The sequence below is a fragment of the Pongo abelii genome, chromosome 2, assembly GCF_028885655.2.
Source record: "Pongo abelii isolate AG06213 chromosome 2, NHGRI_mPonAbe1-v2.0_pri, whole genome shotgun sequence".
NCBI lineage: Eukaryota > Metazoa > Chordata > Mammalia > Primates > Hominidae > Pongo > Pongo abelii.
Genome location: NC_085928.1, coordinates 181583385 through 181601884, shown reverse-complemented (window position 1 = coordinate 181601884; position 18500 = coordinate 181583385). Strand labels below are relative to the sequence as shown.

Here is an 18500-nt window from a genome sequence, read left to right as displayed (position 1 = left end):
CGGATCACAAGGTCAGGAGTTCGAGACCAGCCTGGCCAACATGGTGAAACCCCGTCTCTACCAAAAATACAAAAATTAGTCAGGTGTGGTGGCATGTGCCTGTAATCCCAGCTACTCGGGAGGCTGAGGCAGGAGAATTGCTTGAACACTTGACCCCGGGAGGCAGAGGTTGCAGTGAGCTGAGATTGTGCCACTGCACTCCAGTCTCAAAAAAAAAAAAAAGAGAAAGAAAGAAAAAAAAAGAAAACAAAAAGAGGAAAAAGGGGGAAACCTTGTTAGTGAGGAGGAGCTGGGAAAGAAGCACAAGAAGGATAGGCTGGAGAAATGGTAGAAAAATGGAGACCTGGAAGCCAAGAGATGAGAACAAAAGGAGGAGGTTGTGGCACGACCAGAGGACACCAGGCAAGGAACAAGAAGTCCCTCTTCTCATAAACTTCAGTAGCCAGAATCTGAGCCACTGACAGAGGAGGATGCAGAAAATTGGCGTGACAAATCTGTGCCAAAAGACAAGGCAGGTGCACTTATGAAATCATTTGGGAGCCAGATAGCAGCCTAACGAGACCCCCTTGGATCAGCATTGTTGACGCCAGAAGTCCTCTCGACCACACTCATGCAATTGTGAGCTGTTGTTTTCACAGGAACTAGTATTTGGCTCTATTGCCTTGATAGTTCATTTGTACTGAGGAGGAACCCTAATTTATGTGGAATAGTTTTTAGGCCATGGCTAAAAACAAAAACAAATTTGAATTATAAGCAGGTTGAATTCAATTAGTACCAAGATAATTTCCTGAGACTAAGAATTTCCTTTATTTTCCTTATCATAACTGGTTGTTAGGTGAAAGATAATTTTTAAATGAGTGTATGTGTGTTTATGTAAAGCCTTAGCTTAGAGTTTTGCAATTGATGAAAGCAAATTGTATATGTATATTTTATGCTTGAAATGTGAAATATTGTTTATCTCATTTTTCGTCCCTTTTGTTTCTTTTCTCACCCTCTTTTCTTCTTTTAACAAAGTGCTATGTTAACAATAAAGAGCCTATAGATGAGCAAACAGACCTACCTGTACTTTGGCCTTTCAGTCTCATAAAGCAGGAAAATAAATCACTGGGAGAAGTCAATAGAAGTCTATTTTTAGCATGATTTCATTTTGCTAATCTATGGCATTTTAAATCATTTTTCTTCTATAGAAAATTTCAATAGCCTTTGGAAGATTAATGATTCAGTTTGAGATAGAATATTAGCATTGTGTTTGGTGATTACATAAAAACATTTGTTCTGCAAATATTTATTGATTGCCTGGGTGCTTGAAGCTACTGGCAGTGAGAAGATTTGGTTCCTAATCCCAAAGAGTTTGTAGACTGGTGAGGCATTCATGGGGGGCAGGGTGGCATCCTGATACAATTGCGTCACAGAGTCAGAGGTGTTGGGGCAGTTGTTAATGGGATGACAGCAGTGCTAGTGACTGCCTCTTCCTTACAGGGAGCTGGGAGGTCTCTCTAGGGCAGGTGATAGCTAATGTGGCTCTTGAAGGATGATTAGGATATCAGGCCAAGAGGGAGAAAGCAGCATTTCAGGTAGAAGTAATAATGTGCTAACTGCATGGAGACATGGCAGTCCACACCTGTTATAATACAGTGAAACACGTGCTTTGCATGGGGCCTGGGGTTGGGTGGGGAAAAAACAAGGACTAGAAAGATAGATTGGCACCAGTTTGGGAAGAGTCTTCTATGCACACTAAGCCCTTAGGACTTGAGCTTCCTGTAGGCAGTATGTGAACCTTCCAGGGTTTTAAGCAAAGAGTGCATTTTACAAAGACAGTTCCGGGACAGTGTGTTGGTGGCAGGACCAGTGTAGTCCTCTCACTGGCTACTGCAAGCAGTACCATTTATTCATTCAACACATATTTTTGCATTCAGTGTCTATTTGTTAAATGCCTCTTTTGTGCCAAGCGCTGCATTTGTGATTTGTAATTCTGCATCTTTTTACTTCATTGTCTTCATATTTAGCCTTAAGTCAATGGTCTCGGCACAGTTATTTGTGAAATGCTACAGTAGATTGCTGCTTTTGCACCTATATCATAAGCTTTCATCTGTTGTTGCCATATTTTTTATAAATGCCATCTATGATTTGAAGTATATAAATGTTAAAGTGCAACAGATTTTCGCTGTTATCTAGGCCAAATTCTTCATTTTACGCATAATGGATTTATGATCTAAAAAATTGAAGCTCAGTGTCACTTGGATAGTAATTCCAGGGCTGGAACATGGGCTATCTGTAAATTTGAGGTTCTTGCTTCAATGCAAAAGAATTATGCATCAGGTGTGCACCATGTTGGTTGAGGAAAAAGAAGTGGCATGGTATCTTTATTGCCCCTGCGTCTCAGGTTTCTCCACCTCTCCCCCCCACCCTTCCCACTCTGCCCCCCAAAGCCCCCCACCAGCTTTACTGCTCTCTTATAGTGCCACCTTGTGAGTTCTTTATTCACAGTTAATTCTGTGATCAGTTCTTCCAGTGATCTGGTGGGTGGTGGAAATAAGTTACTCAACTGCCTGAGAAGGTCAAATTTCATCGTTTAATGATGAATCTTGTTGTAGCCCTAACTGCCCACTAAAAGTAAACTTGTAAGGACTGTAAAACCTTGTTAGCCCACAGCCTCTAATAGAATGGACAGATGCCACCCTAGTTATGTCTTAAGAAATTAAGAAGCTTTTAGGTGTTTAATAAATGAGAGTTGAGCCTCCCTTTCTGGGACCCACCTGAACCACAGTCTCTGAGGGGGTCTTGCTGCATTCACAGATACCGGGTCCATCCGCAGTTTACAGACAGGTGTGGGAGAGCTGCATGGGGAAACCAGATTCTGGCATGGAAAGGACTACTGCAATTTCGTCTTCAAAGACTGGGTTCAACTTGATAAACCTTTTGCTGGTGAGTATTATGATGGTGGGGTGCTGGTTATATTTTGTCTTTTACCTTTGAGCATCTCAACAAGTATACATGTGCATGATCTAAATGCCTTTTGTTTTGCCTCCGTTTATTTTTGAAATTTTTTTAAAACTTTGGAGACTAGATTTAGTGATTAGCATGTGCTTAAGGACTTTTTACAGTTATAACAAGAAAAGAACATGAAATAGAGCTGAACTGTCTGAAAACTCCAGATTTTTATAGGCATGTTTTTGGGGCAATAATCAGTAATTTTTCAGGAAATGGTAGGCTCCCTTTTGATCATCTTCTATTCTGCTTATTTCCTGCATTTCCAGCATTAGAATGGCATATTTTCACATTATCACTGGGTTTATATGTTTGAGAGGAGATAGAGATGGCATTGCCTGCCATTGTTTCAACAGGATAAAAAATAAAAAATATAATATCAAATACACAGCCTTAGGTAATTTGTACCAACTCACATCTTGCCATGTCTAGTGATTACCTAATCCTAAGTGAAACAGAAACATATATGGGGAGGTGCCTGGGAGACTATGTCCCTGAATGTGAAATCTGTTTCCCTTAATTATAAAAATGTTGTTCTATGCAAGCCAAGAAATATATACCTAGTGGGCACTAACCCACGTTTCCTTTTAGTTTCATGTTGGAGTCAGAGAGCCTTTGCCCCAGCACTGAAGTTAATGACTGATCCTTGCCTGGTGCACCTGGGCAGATTTCATTGACAGGTACTCCATGCCCCGGATGCCCTGGCATGACATTGCCTCTGCAGTCCACGGGAAGGCGGCTCGTGATGTGGCACGTCACTTCATCCAGCGCTGGAATTTCACGAAAGTACTTGGATATTGCTATCATGATTTATCCACATGAAGAGAGGCAGGCCTAACTAGAGAAGAGGTTCAGAGGAGGCTGGTGGCAAGAAGAGATTGTTGTGGCCACAACTGTGTCACCGCTCTGCTGTTGGCTGCATTGATGTCAGGGTGCCTGGGCATCTGGGCAAAAAAAGGGAAACATTCCCAAATGTCCACACCATAGACAATTCAGAGTGCCTAGGGACAGGTGCTGCTGTGTGGGTCCTGATTTTAACCTTGTTAACATCTTGGACACAGTGTTGACTAAGCATTTAGTAGCCTGGGCTCGGCAGTCATTTGCAGGGCTGTTATAGGGGGATAGGAGCCTGGTTTAGATGAGAGGGCTTGAGCTTTAAAGTCCCATCCAGTCCTGGAATTGCACTGGGTTTATATTGGTACAGGATTCTGAGAGCTGGTTCTGAGCAAACCAAGCAGTATTAAGAAGGTGGGGCCGTTTTCCTTTTATCCAGATTGTGTCCTCCTTACTTGTAAGAACTTGACCTAAGAACTTGACCTAACATTCAAACCTAACATTCATAAGTTAAGTACGTATCATTCAGGCTGGGCGCGGTGGCTCACGACTATAATCCTGGCACTTTGGGAGGCGTAGGCGGGTGGATCACCTGAGGTCAGGAATTCGAGACCAGCCTGACCAACATGGTGAAAACCTGTCTCTACTAAAATACAAAAATTAGCTGGGCATGGTGGTGGGCGCCTGTAATCTCAACTGCTCTGGAGGCTGAGGCAGGAAAAATCACTTGAATCCAGGAGGCGGAGGTTGCAATGAGCCGAGAGGACTCCATTCACTCCAGCCTGGGCAACAGAGCGAGACTCCATCTCAAAAAAAAAAAAAAGTACATATTCAGGTGTTAATTAAAGTTTCACTTTATTTACTTGAAGTGATAATGAGGCATAATTCCCCTTGGTCATTTGGAAAAAGAATTTAGTTTTATCAACCACTTAGAGTCTCACTTTGTTTTTCATTCACATAAGGATTATAAAAATTTAGTGGACATTCTAATTGAAATTTTTTAACAAAAATTTAGGAGAGATGGATGAATAAACAAATGGGGTGTTACTTTTAACCTGCTATACTGGCAAAGATAAAAATCTCTGCTAATACCTGTAGTTAGGTTTGGGGTGGTTTTTGTGGTATGCTCATACATGCTACCCCAGGGAGGATAAATTGGTACAACACCAGTAAGTCTTTTTTAAAGTATGCAATCTTTGATCCAGAAAAACTATTTCTAGGTATTCAAACTAAAGCCATAATCCAGTAAGGTAATTTATTTTGATATGGCTTCTAATAATTCAAATAAAATTAGAAGTGACAGAAATCCTTACTAATAGGAATTTATTAAACAAGTGATTCTTTTATACCATTTTACTATGAAGGTATTAAAAATAATGAGATCCCACTATATTGCTGTGGCAAGATATCTAGAACATAATCAGTAAAAAATTAGTTTATAAAACAATGGTCTCATTTTTGCAATTATCAACTTGTATAACTACAGATATTTAACCTGTCTTTGCAAATATAAAACAATATTTCCCCTACAAAAGGTAAAAACAGGACTATGAGAAATAGAAAACGAATACAAATAATCTGTAGCCCTTCACTTAGAAATGTCCACCATTAACATTTTTTTTTCAAATTAACCTGAATTTCTTTTTTTTTTTTTTTTTTTTCTTTTTGAGATGGAGATTCACTCTTGTCACCCAGGCTGTAGTCAGTGATGAAATCTCGACTCACTGCAACCTCCGCCTCCCAGGTTCAAGTGATTCTCCTGCCTCAGCCTCCCGAGTAGCTAGGATTACAGGTGCCCGCCACCTTGCCTGGCTAATTTTTATATTTTTAGTAGAGATGGGGGTTTCACCATGTTGGCCAGGCTGATCTCGAACTCCTGACCTCAAGTGATCCCCACTTCCTGGCCTCCCAAAGTGCTGGGATTACAGGCGTGAGCCACTGCGCCCTGGCATGAATTTCTTTTATAATCACAAAGTAGGGAAAATGAATCTTTTTTCTCATTTGAATATGTTATCCCTTTTTCTTTATTTTAGATTATGAAATCAAAATATCGGTCTCTTTCTTATCCTTTTCTGCTTCCAAAGTCTCAAACAACAGCCCATGAGTTGAGATATCAAGTGCCTGGGTCTGTCCATGCTAACGTACAGGTAAGTTGTGGCTTTTCTTTTTGACAAAATGCTACTGAGTAAAATGACTGTTATTGGACCAAGGGCCTGTTACATTGGCTTCAGATTTTTCAATGACTGCTTTTCTAAAGCAAAACTAAATGGATCTTTTAATACTTAGTATTATATTTCCTATGTTAAATGGATTCAATTCAGTCTCTTTTTAAAACTCTTATAAATATAATAAATGCATGTCCTTAGAAAAGGCCACAGCCAAGAAAAGGCTATTCCTGTAATTCCTTCTGAAGTGACCCTAGCAACATGATACCCAGTAAACCTGGACCTGATACTGCCTAAGCGCCAGGAATGTGGCTGAAACTTAGCAGCTAGGAAGCTAGTTGTAGTTCAGTCTAATTTTAGTTCCTGATTAACCAAATGTCTTCTAGAGGCCCTTTTAATGGAATAAGGAATTTGCTTAATAGAGTCACAACAGTTTACCACATCCAGTTTAACCATCTCAAACTACAAATAAGAAAATTCAGACCTAGTGGGGCTCTGAGGCCTATCTAGGGCCAGCCAGCTAGTTATCAACAGAGGTGGAGCTTGAAATCCTAGTCTGGTCCAGTGTTCCCCAATCTGCTTCCTTTACCAACTACAGCTCAAATATCTTGAGATCACGTGGGGACAGAAGTAGGATGGGCCACCTTTGGCATTGCCTTTTGTTTGAAGTCATCAATATGGGCATCAGAAGAATTGTTTAAGTAAAGTCCAGCAGCCTGTTACTGCTACGTATCATCAGTAGGGACCATCAGTAGGGACTTATATAATGCAGACATGGATCCTAGAGAACGTGATTATATAAATGAAGTTCCTAAATCAGTTATTTTGCATCGTGTGCAATTGGAGGTATGTGTATATAAGAAATAAGACATTTCAGACTGTAGATCAAATAATAGAACATTATTTTTAAAGAGGCGGGGCACGGTGGCTGCTGCCTATAATCCTAGCACTTTGGCAGGCCGAGGCGGGTGGATCACCTGAGGTCAGGAGTTCGAGACCAGCCTGCCCAACCCTGTCTCTACTAAAAATAAGAAATTAGCTGGGCGTGGTAGCATGCGTTTGTAATCCCAGCTACTCGGGAGGCTGAGGTAGGAGAATCGCTTAAACCCAGGAGGCAGAGTTTGTAGTGAGCCAAGACTGTGCCACTGCACTCCAGCCTGGGTGACAGAGTAAGACTCCATCTCAAAAAAAAAAAAGAGAAACTGCTTGAGAGAAATATCGGCAGCAAATATTAGTCGTCCCAGGCTAAAAAGAAAACTAATTTAAACTCAGAGGCATAGAGATAGCTATGATTTATATGTAAGTTGATGAATATTTTATGAACCTGTTTAATTTTATTCTACGTAGAGGAGAAAAAATTACCCATGCTAGAATATAAAATAAGAAACTTGTTATTAGGAAAATAAGAATTTAAGATTTGAACTTGCATTATTATTGACATGGTGGTCAATTTATCAAAGTTAGCTGATGTTAATAAGTATCTGTTGAAAATGGATTGCTGGGAATTAAGTATTTTTGTAATCAATAAAGGAAGTTTTAGCATAGCTTTGCATATGCATATATTTTCCACTTCACTGTTGGTAAAGCCCTGACTCACATAGTCTCATCCTGCTGCCTGGTGAGGTCAATAGAGACTCTGTAAAATGCTTCTCTTCGTTCACTTTTTCCGCATCACCGATGTTGTGTGAGAAATGACACTAGACTGGGTGTGGTGGCCCACGCTTGGAATCCCAGCACTTCGGGAGGCCAAGGCAGGAGGATTGCTTGAGCCTAGGAGTCCAAGACCAGCCTGGGTAACATAGTGAGACCCCATCTCTACAAAAAGTTTTTAAAAAATTAGCCAGGCATGGTGGCACATGCTTGCGGTCCCAGCCACTTAGGAGGCTGAAGCAGGAGGATTGCTTGAGCCCAGGAGGTGGAGACTGCAGTGAGCCATGATTGCACCCCTGCACTCCAGCCTGGGCAACAGAGCGAGACTGACTCAAAAAAAATAAATAAAAATAAATAAAAATAAAAACTAAAAGAAAAGAAATGAGACTAGGTCTGATAAGCTCATATGTTAATCCCTCATATGTTCAGGTGGCCTGGACTCAGGAATCTACAAAGCCAAGGATATTTAACAAGACTTACTGATTCATTCATTTATTCAGCCAACATATGTTTACTAAGTGTTGTCCGTTTGCATGGTGAAGTCATCAAAGCACACTTGGGTGTCGAGAGGGCGGACAGCAAAGGAGTTCTTTGCCTCTGGAAACTTAGTTAGCTGGGGAGAGATAGCTGAGATGAATGATTCAGTTACAGTGCAAGGTACGGTCTCTGAGTAAATGCTGGTGTGACAGTAAGGACCAGCATGCTATAAGAGTTTGGAAATCCAGAGGGACAGAACTGGGTGTCCACTCTAAGGAATAATTCTGCTTTCTCAGAAGACAAGAGGACTGACTGCAGTAACCCATTCGCTCTTAGAGAGGCACTGATGAAGTTAGACAGCATAAGGCCGGGGCGAGGGCGGGGTGGGGGCTGCGCCTGGAGTGCTGGCCTAGTGAATTTGGACCTGGTCCTAGAAGTGCTAGTGAACTTTGGATGTTTTTTTTTGATTGGGCAAGAAGCGTGATACATGAATGTTCAATGAAGATTAATGGAGGAGAGAGTTTTCCAAACTGATTTACCTGTGAGATGCTAATAACTATTCCACAAAGATTTCCATGGACAGATAAGGTTTTGCAGAATTCTTTAATACAGTACTCCTTAGCACCTTTTTTATGCACAGTGTATTATAAAACCACCAAGAGGGAATATGATGTGCACATTTCCCAAGCTTATTTGACAGAGAATCTCTTGTTTCATGCATTCTTATCTGTTTCCATCTTTCCAAACAAATACCTTGAGACTAAAAGTTTATACACATGAAGAACTTATTAGACTAGAGAGATAATGACAGCAAGGGAACAAGTGAAGAGGCTATAACAGTAATTCTGACATATAATTAAGTCCTAAACTAGAAATGAAGAGAAGGGACAAATAGGAGGTATTTTTGAGGAAAGAGACAAAGGGACATCATGACTAGGAACTAACTGAAAATTTGGGACAGAGGAAAAAGTTAAAGATAGTTTAGGGTCACAAAGTCTCCAAAGAACCATAGGAACTGTGTCATGACTGATGGGCCAGGGCACTAACTGAGATCGCCAAAGGACTCAGGTAGCTTCTGCAGTACATCTAGTTCTTGGTAATATAAATTTTGCAGCATGATAATGGGTATATAAAATGGGTATATAAAAGTGTCGCTAGGCAATGCTGCTGGAAATATCCAGCTAAATATAATAAAATGCATTTTAACACTAACAAATCATAAAAGCACACAAGGTGGTGTGGTATGAAGATTGTATAGCAGCATGTGGCCTCAGCATGCCATTCCTCCTCCGTGAGCCCAATTTTGTCATCTGAAAGCCTTATGTTTGGTATGAATCTGATCTGAGTCCCTTCAGACATTTAAAGGGAAAATTTTCATTCATCATCTTTCATACATGAGGTATCATTCAAAGTACAGGTGTTAATGACTTTCTATTTAATCCTCCTGCTATAGTTATGATCCCTCACAAAATAAAACTCAAATGGCCACCACAGATACACTTCTTAATTTTTAAAGTGGTTAGAATGGCATTTATCACTAAATAGAAATAGAAGCCATTGCTCAGAATTTGTACCTTGATCATTAAACTTGTTTCTATGGATCTTTGAGAGAAAAGGAAAATAAGTAAATTAAAACATCATAGATACATTTAGCCACATGGCAGTGATAAATAGGACAAAAACTAAAAGGAAGGATAAGAGTTAAGAAAATAGGACATCACTGATGAACTCTTAAATTCCAAGATTATAAGATTATAATTTATTTTATTCCTCTGGTCCTGAAAATCTGCTATTTCTATAATTAACTCTTTGCCGTCTCAGTGCCGAAAGTAAAATCTCCTACAGACTGGCTGGAGTTAAGGCTGTAAGTAGAGAATGAATTGCTCACTTCAGGGACTCATGTTCCTTGCAGCTTCAGGCCCTTGCTTAGCTTTAGGACCCTCAGCTGCCCAGGCTTTTTCTAGACCTGTTCCCAGCTTTATATTTGTAAATTTGTATTGATTTTATTAAAGAGGGCTCAGGGTATTTGGACTGTCATGATCTCAAGTCTTCTATCATTTCTATGTGTTTGGAACATTTCATGTCCTCTCGTCCAGCTCTTTTGAAATACCAATACACTGTTGTTAACTATAGTCAACCTGCTCTGCTATTGAATACTAGAACTTATTCCTTCTAACTATGTTTGTACCCATTAACCATCCTCTCTTTATCTCCACCCTATTCCCTGTACCCGCCTACACAGACCCTTCCCAGCCTCTAGTTTCTATCATTCTACTATCTACTTGCAAAGCTTCCACATAGGAGTGAGAACAAAATTTTAACATAGTTGATTGTTCATAACGCAACTTAGAAGCCACAAGCTTATTTAATTGTGAAGAAAAATATAAGGTAGCAATTAAGGGATAGATTCTAGAGCCAGACTGTGTTAACATCTCAGCTCTGTGACATATGAGCTGTGTAACCTTGGGAAAATTACTTCACTCTGCAGTATGTTTCATTCATTTAAAAAAACATAAATGACAGTGTCTGTCTCACAGGATTGTGGTGATGGTTAAATTAATACATGCAAAGCATTTAGAAGAGTATACCAGTTTGAGTTCCATCAAAAACAGCCTTCAAGCTTTCCCTAGTGTTTCAAAAGTTTGCAACAGGCTGGGGGCGGTGGCTCAGGCCTGTAATCCCAGCACTTAGGGAGGCCAAGGCGGGTGGATTACTTGAGGTCAGGAGTTCGAGACCAGCCTGGCCAATATGGCGAAACCCCGTCTCTACTAAAAATACAAAAATTAGCTGGGCATTATGGCGCATGCCTGTAATCACAGCTACTTGAGAGGCTGAGGCAGGAGAATCGCTTGAACCCAGGAGGCAGAGGTTGCAGTGAGCCGAGATTACACCACTGTACTCCAGCCTAGGCAACAGAGCAAAACTCGTCTAAAAAACAAAAACAAAAAAAGTTTGCAACAAAGAAGTTAACATTTCTCTGGGTAGGTCACCAGGCTAGTTCTAGATAGAAATTTTTATGCCATAAATCTATTGGAATGGGGAGAAAGAGTGTTTGACATAATAAAGTAAATAATAGATAAAATTCAAGTTATTCTTTCATCTGGAGAAGGGCACCTAGTTATTAATTTTTTTAATACAGAAACATTGGTCACACACCACTGGCAATTCCAGAGGGGAGACACAGCCAGCCAGGGAGAGGGGAGCTACGGCAGGCAGTGTGGATGCCTGCCCACCAGCATGAATTGCTGCTCCTGAAAAAGTCATCTAGACCTGACAGCTGACTTCAGCAGCTTCCACTATACTTTTAAAAGAATCTTGGGTGTTTCCCCTCAGTGCTGGGCCTTCTCGGAAGCCTGCCAAGAGCACTCAGAGAAGACATGGCAGGAAAAGGCATGGGTAGCAGGAGGAAGTGGGAGAGATGGTCCTGAAACTGCTTCTACACAGAGAAGGTGAAGGAACTAGAATAAACTCAGTTCCAGAATGGTCTTAATGGCATTTAAGATATATTATAAAGACAGAGGATATTTGACATGTCTGTTAAGCTGAGAGAAAATGCTGAATGCCATGTCAGTATCAACATGGGGTCAACACATGGGAACAATCCTTTTTAAAGCTCATAGTAGAAACCATTCCTTGGACAATCATGCTGAGAATTCCTGCCTATATGGAAATAACTCTACTGGAATAATGTCTTCAGTCCTGCTTATGGGAAAAGAAGGAAAGAAGGGAGGGAGGGAGGAACAAAGAAAGGAAGGAAGAAAGAATGAGAAAGAAAGGAGGAAAGGGAAAAAGGAGAGAGGGAGAGAGGAAGAAAAAAAAAGAAAATTTTCAAGAAAGTATAAATAGCATCCAAATTATACCACTGAAAAAAAATTGTTTTCACACTTGGAATAAATGTCCAAAGGATATTCCAAAGGATCTTTTAGATCTGAAAGGACAGCAAAATGTCTTGTATCGCAGAATGGTGTGAGAGAATAAAGTAGATAGGTGAAAAATAAAGTGAGCAGGTGGGGGTAAAAGGAATCCACCTTGTCCATTTCCATGGAAGTTATTTACCATGGGAGTTGTTTTCCATGTATGGGCCAGGCCTTCATGGACTAACACGTTTGTGAGTGTTACTGCAGGTCTTGGCTAGAAGAGCTGATATGAACAGGGCATTTGCTGTGTGCTTGGCACTGTGCTAACCCTTTGTGGATTATCTCATATACATTCAGCAGTCTGTAAGCTAAACTCCTGTGCAACCTGTTTCTACAGATGAGGAAACTAAGACTTTGAGAGGTTAAAATAACGGTAACTAGTGGGGGTCTGGTGCGGTGGCTCATGCCTGTAATCCCAGCACTTTGGGAGGCCAAGGTGGGCAGACCACCCGACGTCAGGAGTTCAAAACCAGCCTGGCCAATGTATTGAAACCCCGTCTCCACTAAAAATACAAAAATTAACTCGGCATGGTAGCATGGGCCTGTAGTCCCAGCTGCTCAGGAGGCTGAGGCAGGAGAATTGCTTGAACCCAGGAGGCAGAGGTTACAGTGAGCGGAGATCACGCCATTGTACTCCATCCTGGGCGTCAGAGACTCCATCTCAAAAACACAAACAGTAAGTGGTGGGGATGACTCGCTTCTAAGCAGTTTGGCTTCAGTGCCTGAGGTTAATTAGCTATGGATACTGTTTCCAGTAAGACCAGGATGGTTGTAACCACTGGGGCTCTAGCAGAGCAAAGCTTCATGTCCTGTTTGCCTTTGGGTATCACCTTCTGTTGCCACAGCCCCAAATCCATCCCCAACTCTCCTTTTGCTTCTTTCTGGCTCCCAAGAGCACCCAACTAATACTGTGTTTCCTAGGACTTCTTTCACCTTAAGTCCTATTCTTCAATAATTTTTATCTTTTCTTTCTGTCCTTCAGCCTCAAGATTGACTTTTCTCTTTTGTTCAGGAAAGGAATCATCCTATGTGAATAACTACACATTGTGATATGAATGGCTGACACTCAACTGGAAAAGTGGCTATGAAAAGAAAGAGCTTGATAAGATGAGACAGGTTCTTGAACTAGGTCAGTTTCTTGATGCTCCTTGCCTGCTGTTCTCAGTACAGTCTGGAAGAAAAAGGCCCAACAATCAGAGGCTTACCTTCTCTCCCCAGTACATACCACTTGTGAGCTTCTACATAGTTGGCCTCTGCTTGTGGAACATATAAAAAGTGCTTTTGTCCTAAACAGCCTTTGTTCCATGATTGACTTGGAATCTCAGGGAAATAAAAAGGAATTCATATATGTGCTGAATTTATAGGGAATAAAAGCATTATGATGAGAGAAAGGAAGGGAATTTGGGACAAATACTAAGAAAGATCCAAAAGTTTTCCTTCAGAAAGAAATTTCTGTTATTTAATCCATGCATTTGACTTGGGCCCATAGGATGGAAGGTGATTAGGGATTGTGGTTAAAGAGAAGGCTATATTTTAGGTTAAAAAATAAGACATAGCACAGAGGAAAATGACTAGTCCAAGTTACAGCTTTGAGGCTAAACCATAAAATCAGAAATATGCCATTTTTTATATATTTTAAAATATGTATTCAAACTCGCGGTTTGAAAAGTATGGGTTAGATTTGATTCCCAGCACATTTGGGACGGTAAGATAAGCTATACTTTTGCATGTGAGGGAACAGTTTGAGGGTTATCTCAGTTACATTGGTTTAAAACAGAAATGCAAGACAAGTCGGTGAAGTCAGTGAAGAAAATGAAGAGAGTAAATATTAAAACAAAAGGAAATCTCAGTGGCAGTGGAAAAAGGTGAAAAAATAAACAAAAGGAAATCAATCAAAATGGGTGATAATGGTTTGGCTCTGTGTTTCCACACAAATCTCACCTTGAATTGTAATAATCCCCCACGTGTCATGGGAGGGACCCAGTAGGAGGTAACTGAATCACGGGAGTAGGTCTTTCCCGTGCTGTTCTTGTGATAGTGAATAAGTCTCACGAGATCTGATGGTTTTATAAAGGGCAGTTCCCCTGCACATGCCCTCTTGCCTGCTGCCATGTAAGATGTCCCTTTTCTCTTCCTTCATGTTCTGCCATGATTGTGAGGCCTCCCCAGCCATGTGGAACTGTGAGTCCATTAAAACTCTTTCCTTTATAAATTATCCAGTCTCTGGTAGGTCTTTATTAGCAGCATGAGAACAGGCTAATACAATGGGTTTGACTTATTTGACTGTTGATAAAACTTCCTAGGCCATCAAGCATTTAAAGCAGTTAAGTTGATTTTTATATAACCTCAGGGTTCCCTGCCTGTAGTTCAATGGTCTAGGCAGAGCAAGAAGGAAATTTGTATTTTCCATTTTTCTTGTGGTGATAGGGAGATTTTAACTAATTAGAATAGTAGTAAATGAATAACAGTCCCAAGTGATTTTCTTCATGTGTTGCTCAAAAGATATGTTTCAAGTTTAGCCACAAATGATGACATTTTTTAATTAATGAGTTTTTATTGTGAGTAAAGGATACGGGCTTGGACTCAAGCAATGGGATAGATGATGCTGAAGCCCCTCAGGAGGTAGGAAACCCCTCATACTTGATGGTTTTACAGGTATCAGGGAGCCCCCTCCAGTTTTTCTTATTATGCTCCCCCACAGGCTGATACATAAAATGGTCTTTTTTTTTTTTTCTTTTGAGACGCAGTTTCACTATTGGTGCCCAGGCTGAAGTGCAATGGTATGATCTTAGCTCACTGCAACCTCCGCCTCCTGGGTTCAAGCGATTCGCCATCCTCAGCCTCCTGAGTAGCTGGGATTACAGGCATGCACCATCAAGCCCAGCTAATTTTTGTATTTTTAGTAGAGACGGGGTTTCGCCATGTTGGCCAGGCTGGTCTCGAACTCCTGACCTCAGTTGATCTGCCCACCTCAGCCTCCCAAAGTGCTGGGATTACAGGTGTGAGCCACTGCCCCTGGCCGTAAAATGGTCTTCTTTTGGCTTGAAGCTTTAATGTTTTAAATACTTAAATGCCTACAGATAGAGAAACATTTACCATTATCCTTCACAGAAAAAATGGCAAATATGTGACCTTCAGGCGTCCCCTTCCATGAAAGCCATTGAGGATCAATCTCAGAATTCTTTCCCAGTGCACCTGCTTTCAAGAATCGCCTCTTAACCCAGCTGTCCAGGAAGCCACTCTGAATCTATTAGACTTCATGTGCAAGCTGACATCGATGTAATTCTCCTCATGTGTATCTTATGTGAATGAGTTTATTGAATCTTATGTGAATGAGTTTATTGAGTCAGAGCAAATTTTGAGAGTGAGAAAGGAAAGTATAAGGTTTTTGGATTTGAGGGAAAAACTCATAGATGTTACCAGCAAGGATGGGTTATAAACTTTGCCTATAACTTTTTACAGAGGTAGACATACTATATATAGAATATCTAGTACTAAGTGCCACATACCGTTATTATCACTTTGTGTTTGTTATGCCATTTTTTTCTTCACAGCAGCTTTAGGGGACGGGGAGAGGTCTCAGTTGTACAGTGGAAGAAACTGAACCTCCATGATATTTAAATGATATGTAAATGCTGTTTCACCTTGGACAAGTCATTTAAACATCATGGAGATTCCGGCCAGGCGTGGTGGCTCACGCCTGTAATCCCAGCACTTTGGGAGGCTGAGACGGGTGGATCACTTGAGGTCAGGAGTTCAAGACCAGCCTGGCCAACATGGCGAAACCCCGTCTCTACTAAAAATACAAAAATTAGCCGGGCATGGTGGCACACACCTGTAATCCCAGCTACTTGGGAGGCTGAGGCAGGAGAATCGCTTGATCCCAGGAGACAGAGGTTTCAGTGAGCTGAGATCACGCCACTGCACTCCAGCCTGGGCAACAGAACAAGACTCCATCTCAAAAAAAAAAAAAAAAAAAAAATCCTGGAGGTTCCCTTCTTTCCAGTGTAATCTGCAATTGTATACATTGCCTCCAGAGTTGTATAGAATTACATCAGAATAGCATGAGAATCCTCTTAAAGTAGCCTGCATTTTCAGTGCTATGTTCCTTAGTAACAAAATTAAACATTAATTTGAGTGGACTAAGAATTAAAACTTCTATTTCTTCAAACTTTGTTTTTTCTACCTGATGAATAATAATGCAGCTCCTTGGAGATGATGTAAAATCATGCTATTTTTCCAGTATGGATAATATTTATCTAAATTTTCCATATGAGTTCTCTTCTATTATATTTAATATATTCATGTTGACAATTAAATTTTGAAATTTTGTTGCATATATTCATCTGATAAATTTTTTAATGCTTTGATTGGTGATATTTTGTAATAAATACCTCATACTGGATAAAGAAATAACACTACTGAGGATGGCACAGTCAGCGATTTTTAGTAAGTGTGAGTTTTGGATTTAATGGCCTTATAGTTGCAATTTTAAAGTTATTGATTTGAACAAGAATTTTTCCAGGCCTTTTATATACAGCAGACGTAGAACTGATTATGTATTGGATCGCTTTGTATATTCCTAATGAGTACGGGACCATTCTTTTTATTTTCAATATCAGTTGACCTTATAAGGGACAGTTTTAATATTCATTTCAAACCGGAAATAGCAAGTATATTTTTATAGTAATTCTTCTGTGTGTCATGCTATTGTTTAAGCACCTACTATATGCCAACATCATACTGCAATGTTAGTTAGAATGTTGGAAAAAAGTGATGACCAATGGTTGCTAAGTGTTGAGAACACCTTCTTTCCATGTTCTCTCATCCTTTCTCCTGTGCACAGCCACAGTCTGCTCTGCAGCATCCCTAACATGACCTGCCACAGCTCAAACACATCCTCTAATGCTCATTAATATAACACTCATAACCACTTAATAGGTACCAGGCCTCCTGCTACACATTTCATGGTAATTCACTTAATCCTCTCTATGACCCTATAAAGTAGAACTCCATTTTATAGAACAAAAATCTGAGGCATGAAGAGGTTAAGAAACACGATTAACAGCCAGTAAGTAGTTGAGCCAGACTTCGAACCTAGACAGTCCTGCTCTGCATCAGCGTATATAACCTATATTCGGATGTCTGAGCGAGAAGAAGCTCAGCCTGGACAGGTGAGTGTCTGCATAGAGCGAGGCAGTGTGAGCAATGAGAAAGCAGCAAATCTGAGAAATCCTCCAAAGAATAAACTGAAGTAGATCTGAGAATGAATATAGACGCTAAGGAGAAGAGGCATGCCAGAGACTAATAGAATGATGGTATGCCCCTGGCCAGTGGGGTATTTGAGATGGGAAATCGTTTAGAGAAAAAAGTCAGGAGCTCTACTTTGATCGGTTTAATCTGAGGTGATGGGATCAACCCCAAATTGACTGGCATGACACACAGATGTGATGAAATGGCAAAACAGTGTGGCATAGTAGAAAAACTTCGGATATGGAATGACAAAAAGCAAGTTCAGGCTGTGATGCTGATGCTAGTACCTCTGTGACACCATGCAAGTTTCTTTGCTTCTCTGAGCCCCAGTTCTCTTTCCTGTGATTAATTTCCTTTATTATGCCATTAGAAAGTTTAGACTAAAGTGTCGTGCCATGGAACAGACAGCTATTAAAGGTAGAATGAAGATCACATGCCAAACGAACTACCTTTTAGAATGTATTGATCTGAACAATATCTATTTAGGGGAAAAGGAATAATCACGTTGTTAAGTCAGAGCTAGGATGGCCATACCATATGGTCCAAACCAGTACTCTTTTAAGAGTAAAGATGGGTGCTCTGAATAAATGCACCAGAACAACAGGGATTCTGGTATAATTGAGGGACTGTCATAGGAAAGGAATACAAATGGTTACCATACCTCACAGCCACCAGAAGAGGTACTTCTGAAATAGTCTTTGTAGAAACCACAATTTGTGGTTTCCAGTTTTGAATGAAAATAATCCTGGATGAAAGAGGGTATATTCAGGATGTGATTTCCAGCTGAGAACCTTCCTTATGGACTACATCCAAGGACCAGTTGCCCCCTTTCTCTCCTCTTCCTTAGCAGCATTCCCCACCCCACTACTCTCTTTTGGTTCACACATGACACTCAAGCCACTGTAATCATTCAGTCGTCTGGAAGAAAAAGGAGTGACTTCATTGTATTAATATATCTGATGTCCTCTCCATTGCTAATACTTGTTCATTTCTGATTGCTGCCTTGTAGTTGCTCCGCTCTGCTGCTGATTGGTCTGCTGGTATAAAGTACCATGAAGAGTCCATCCATGCCGCTTACGTCTATGTGATAGAGAACAGCAGGCACTATATCTATATCGAAGTAAGTCCTGCTCATGTAAATTCATGTGAGAAACTGCCTTCTCTTAAATATCATGCAGAGATTTCAGGGTCCCCAAACTTAGGACCTGTCGTATTA

At 40.6% G+C, this 18500-nt stretch overlaps 1 protein-coding gene across 7 annotated transcripts in view; it reads left to right on the top strand.

Moving 5' to 3' along the window:
* Positions 1-18500, top strand: part of PLD1 (phospholipase D1) — a 210026-nt gene that overhangs the window by 136760 nt on the left and 54766 nt on the right. For all 7 annotated transcript variants that reach the window (XM_002814286.6, XM_002814285.6, XM_054552993.2 and 4 more), the window contains 4 exons: positions 2797-2925; positions 3656-3774; positions 5856-5969; positions 18294-18404. In XM_002814286.6, coding sequence (XP_002814332.3) covers positions 2797-2925; positions 3656-3774; positions 5856-5969; positions 18294-18404 — 473 coding nt within the window. The remainder of the gene's footprint in view (positions 1-2796; positions 2926-3655; positions 3775-5855; positions 5970-18293; positions 18405-18500) is intronic.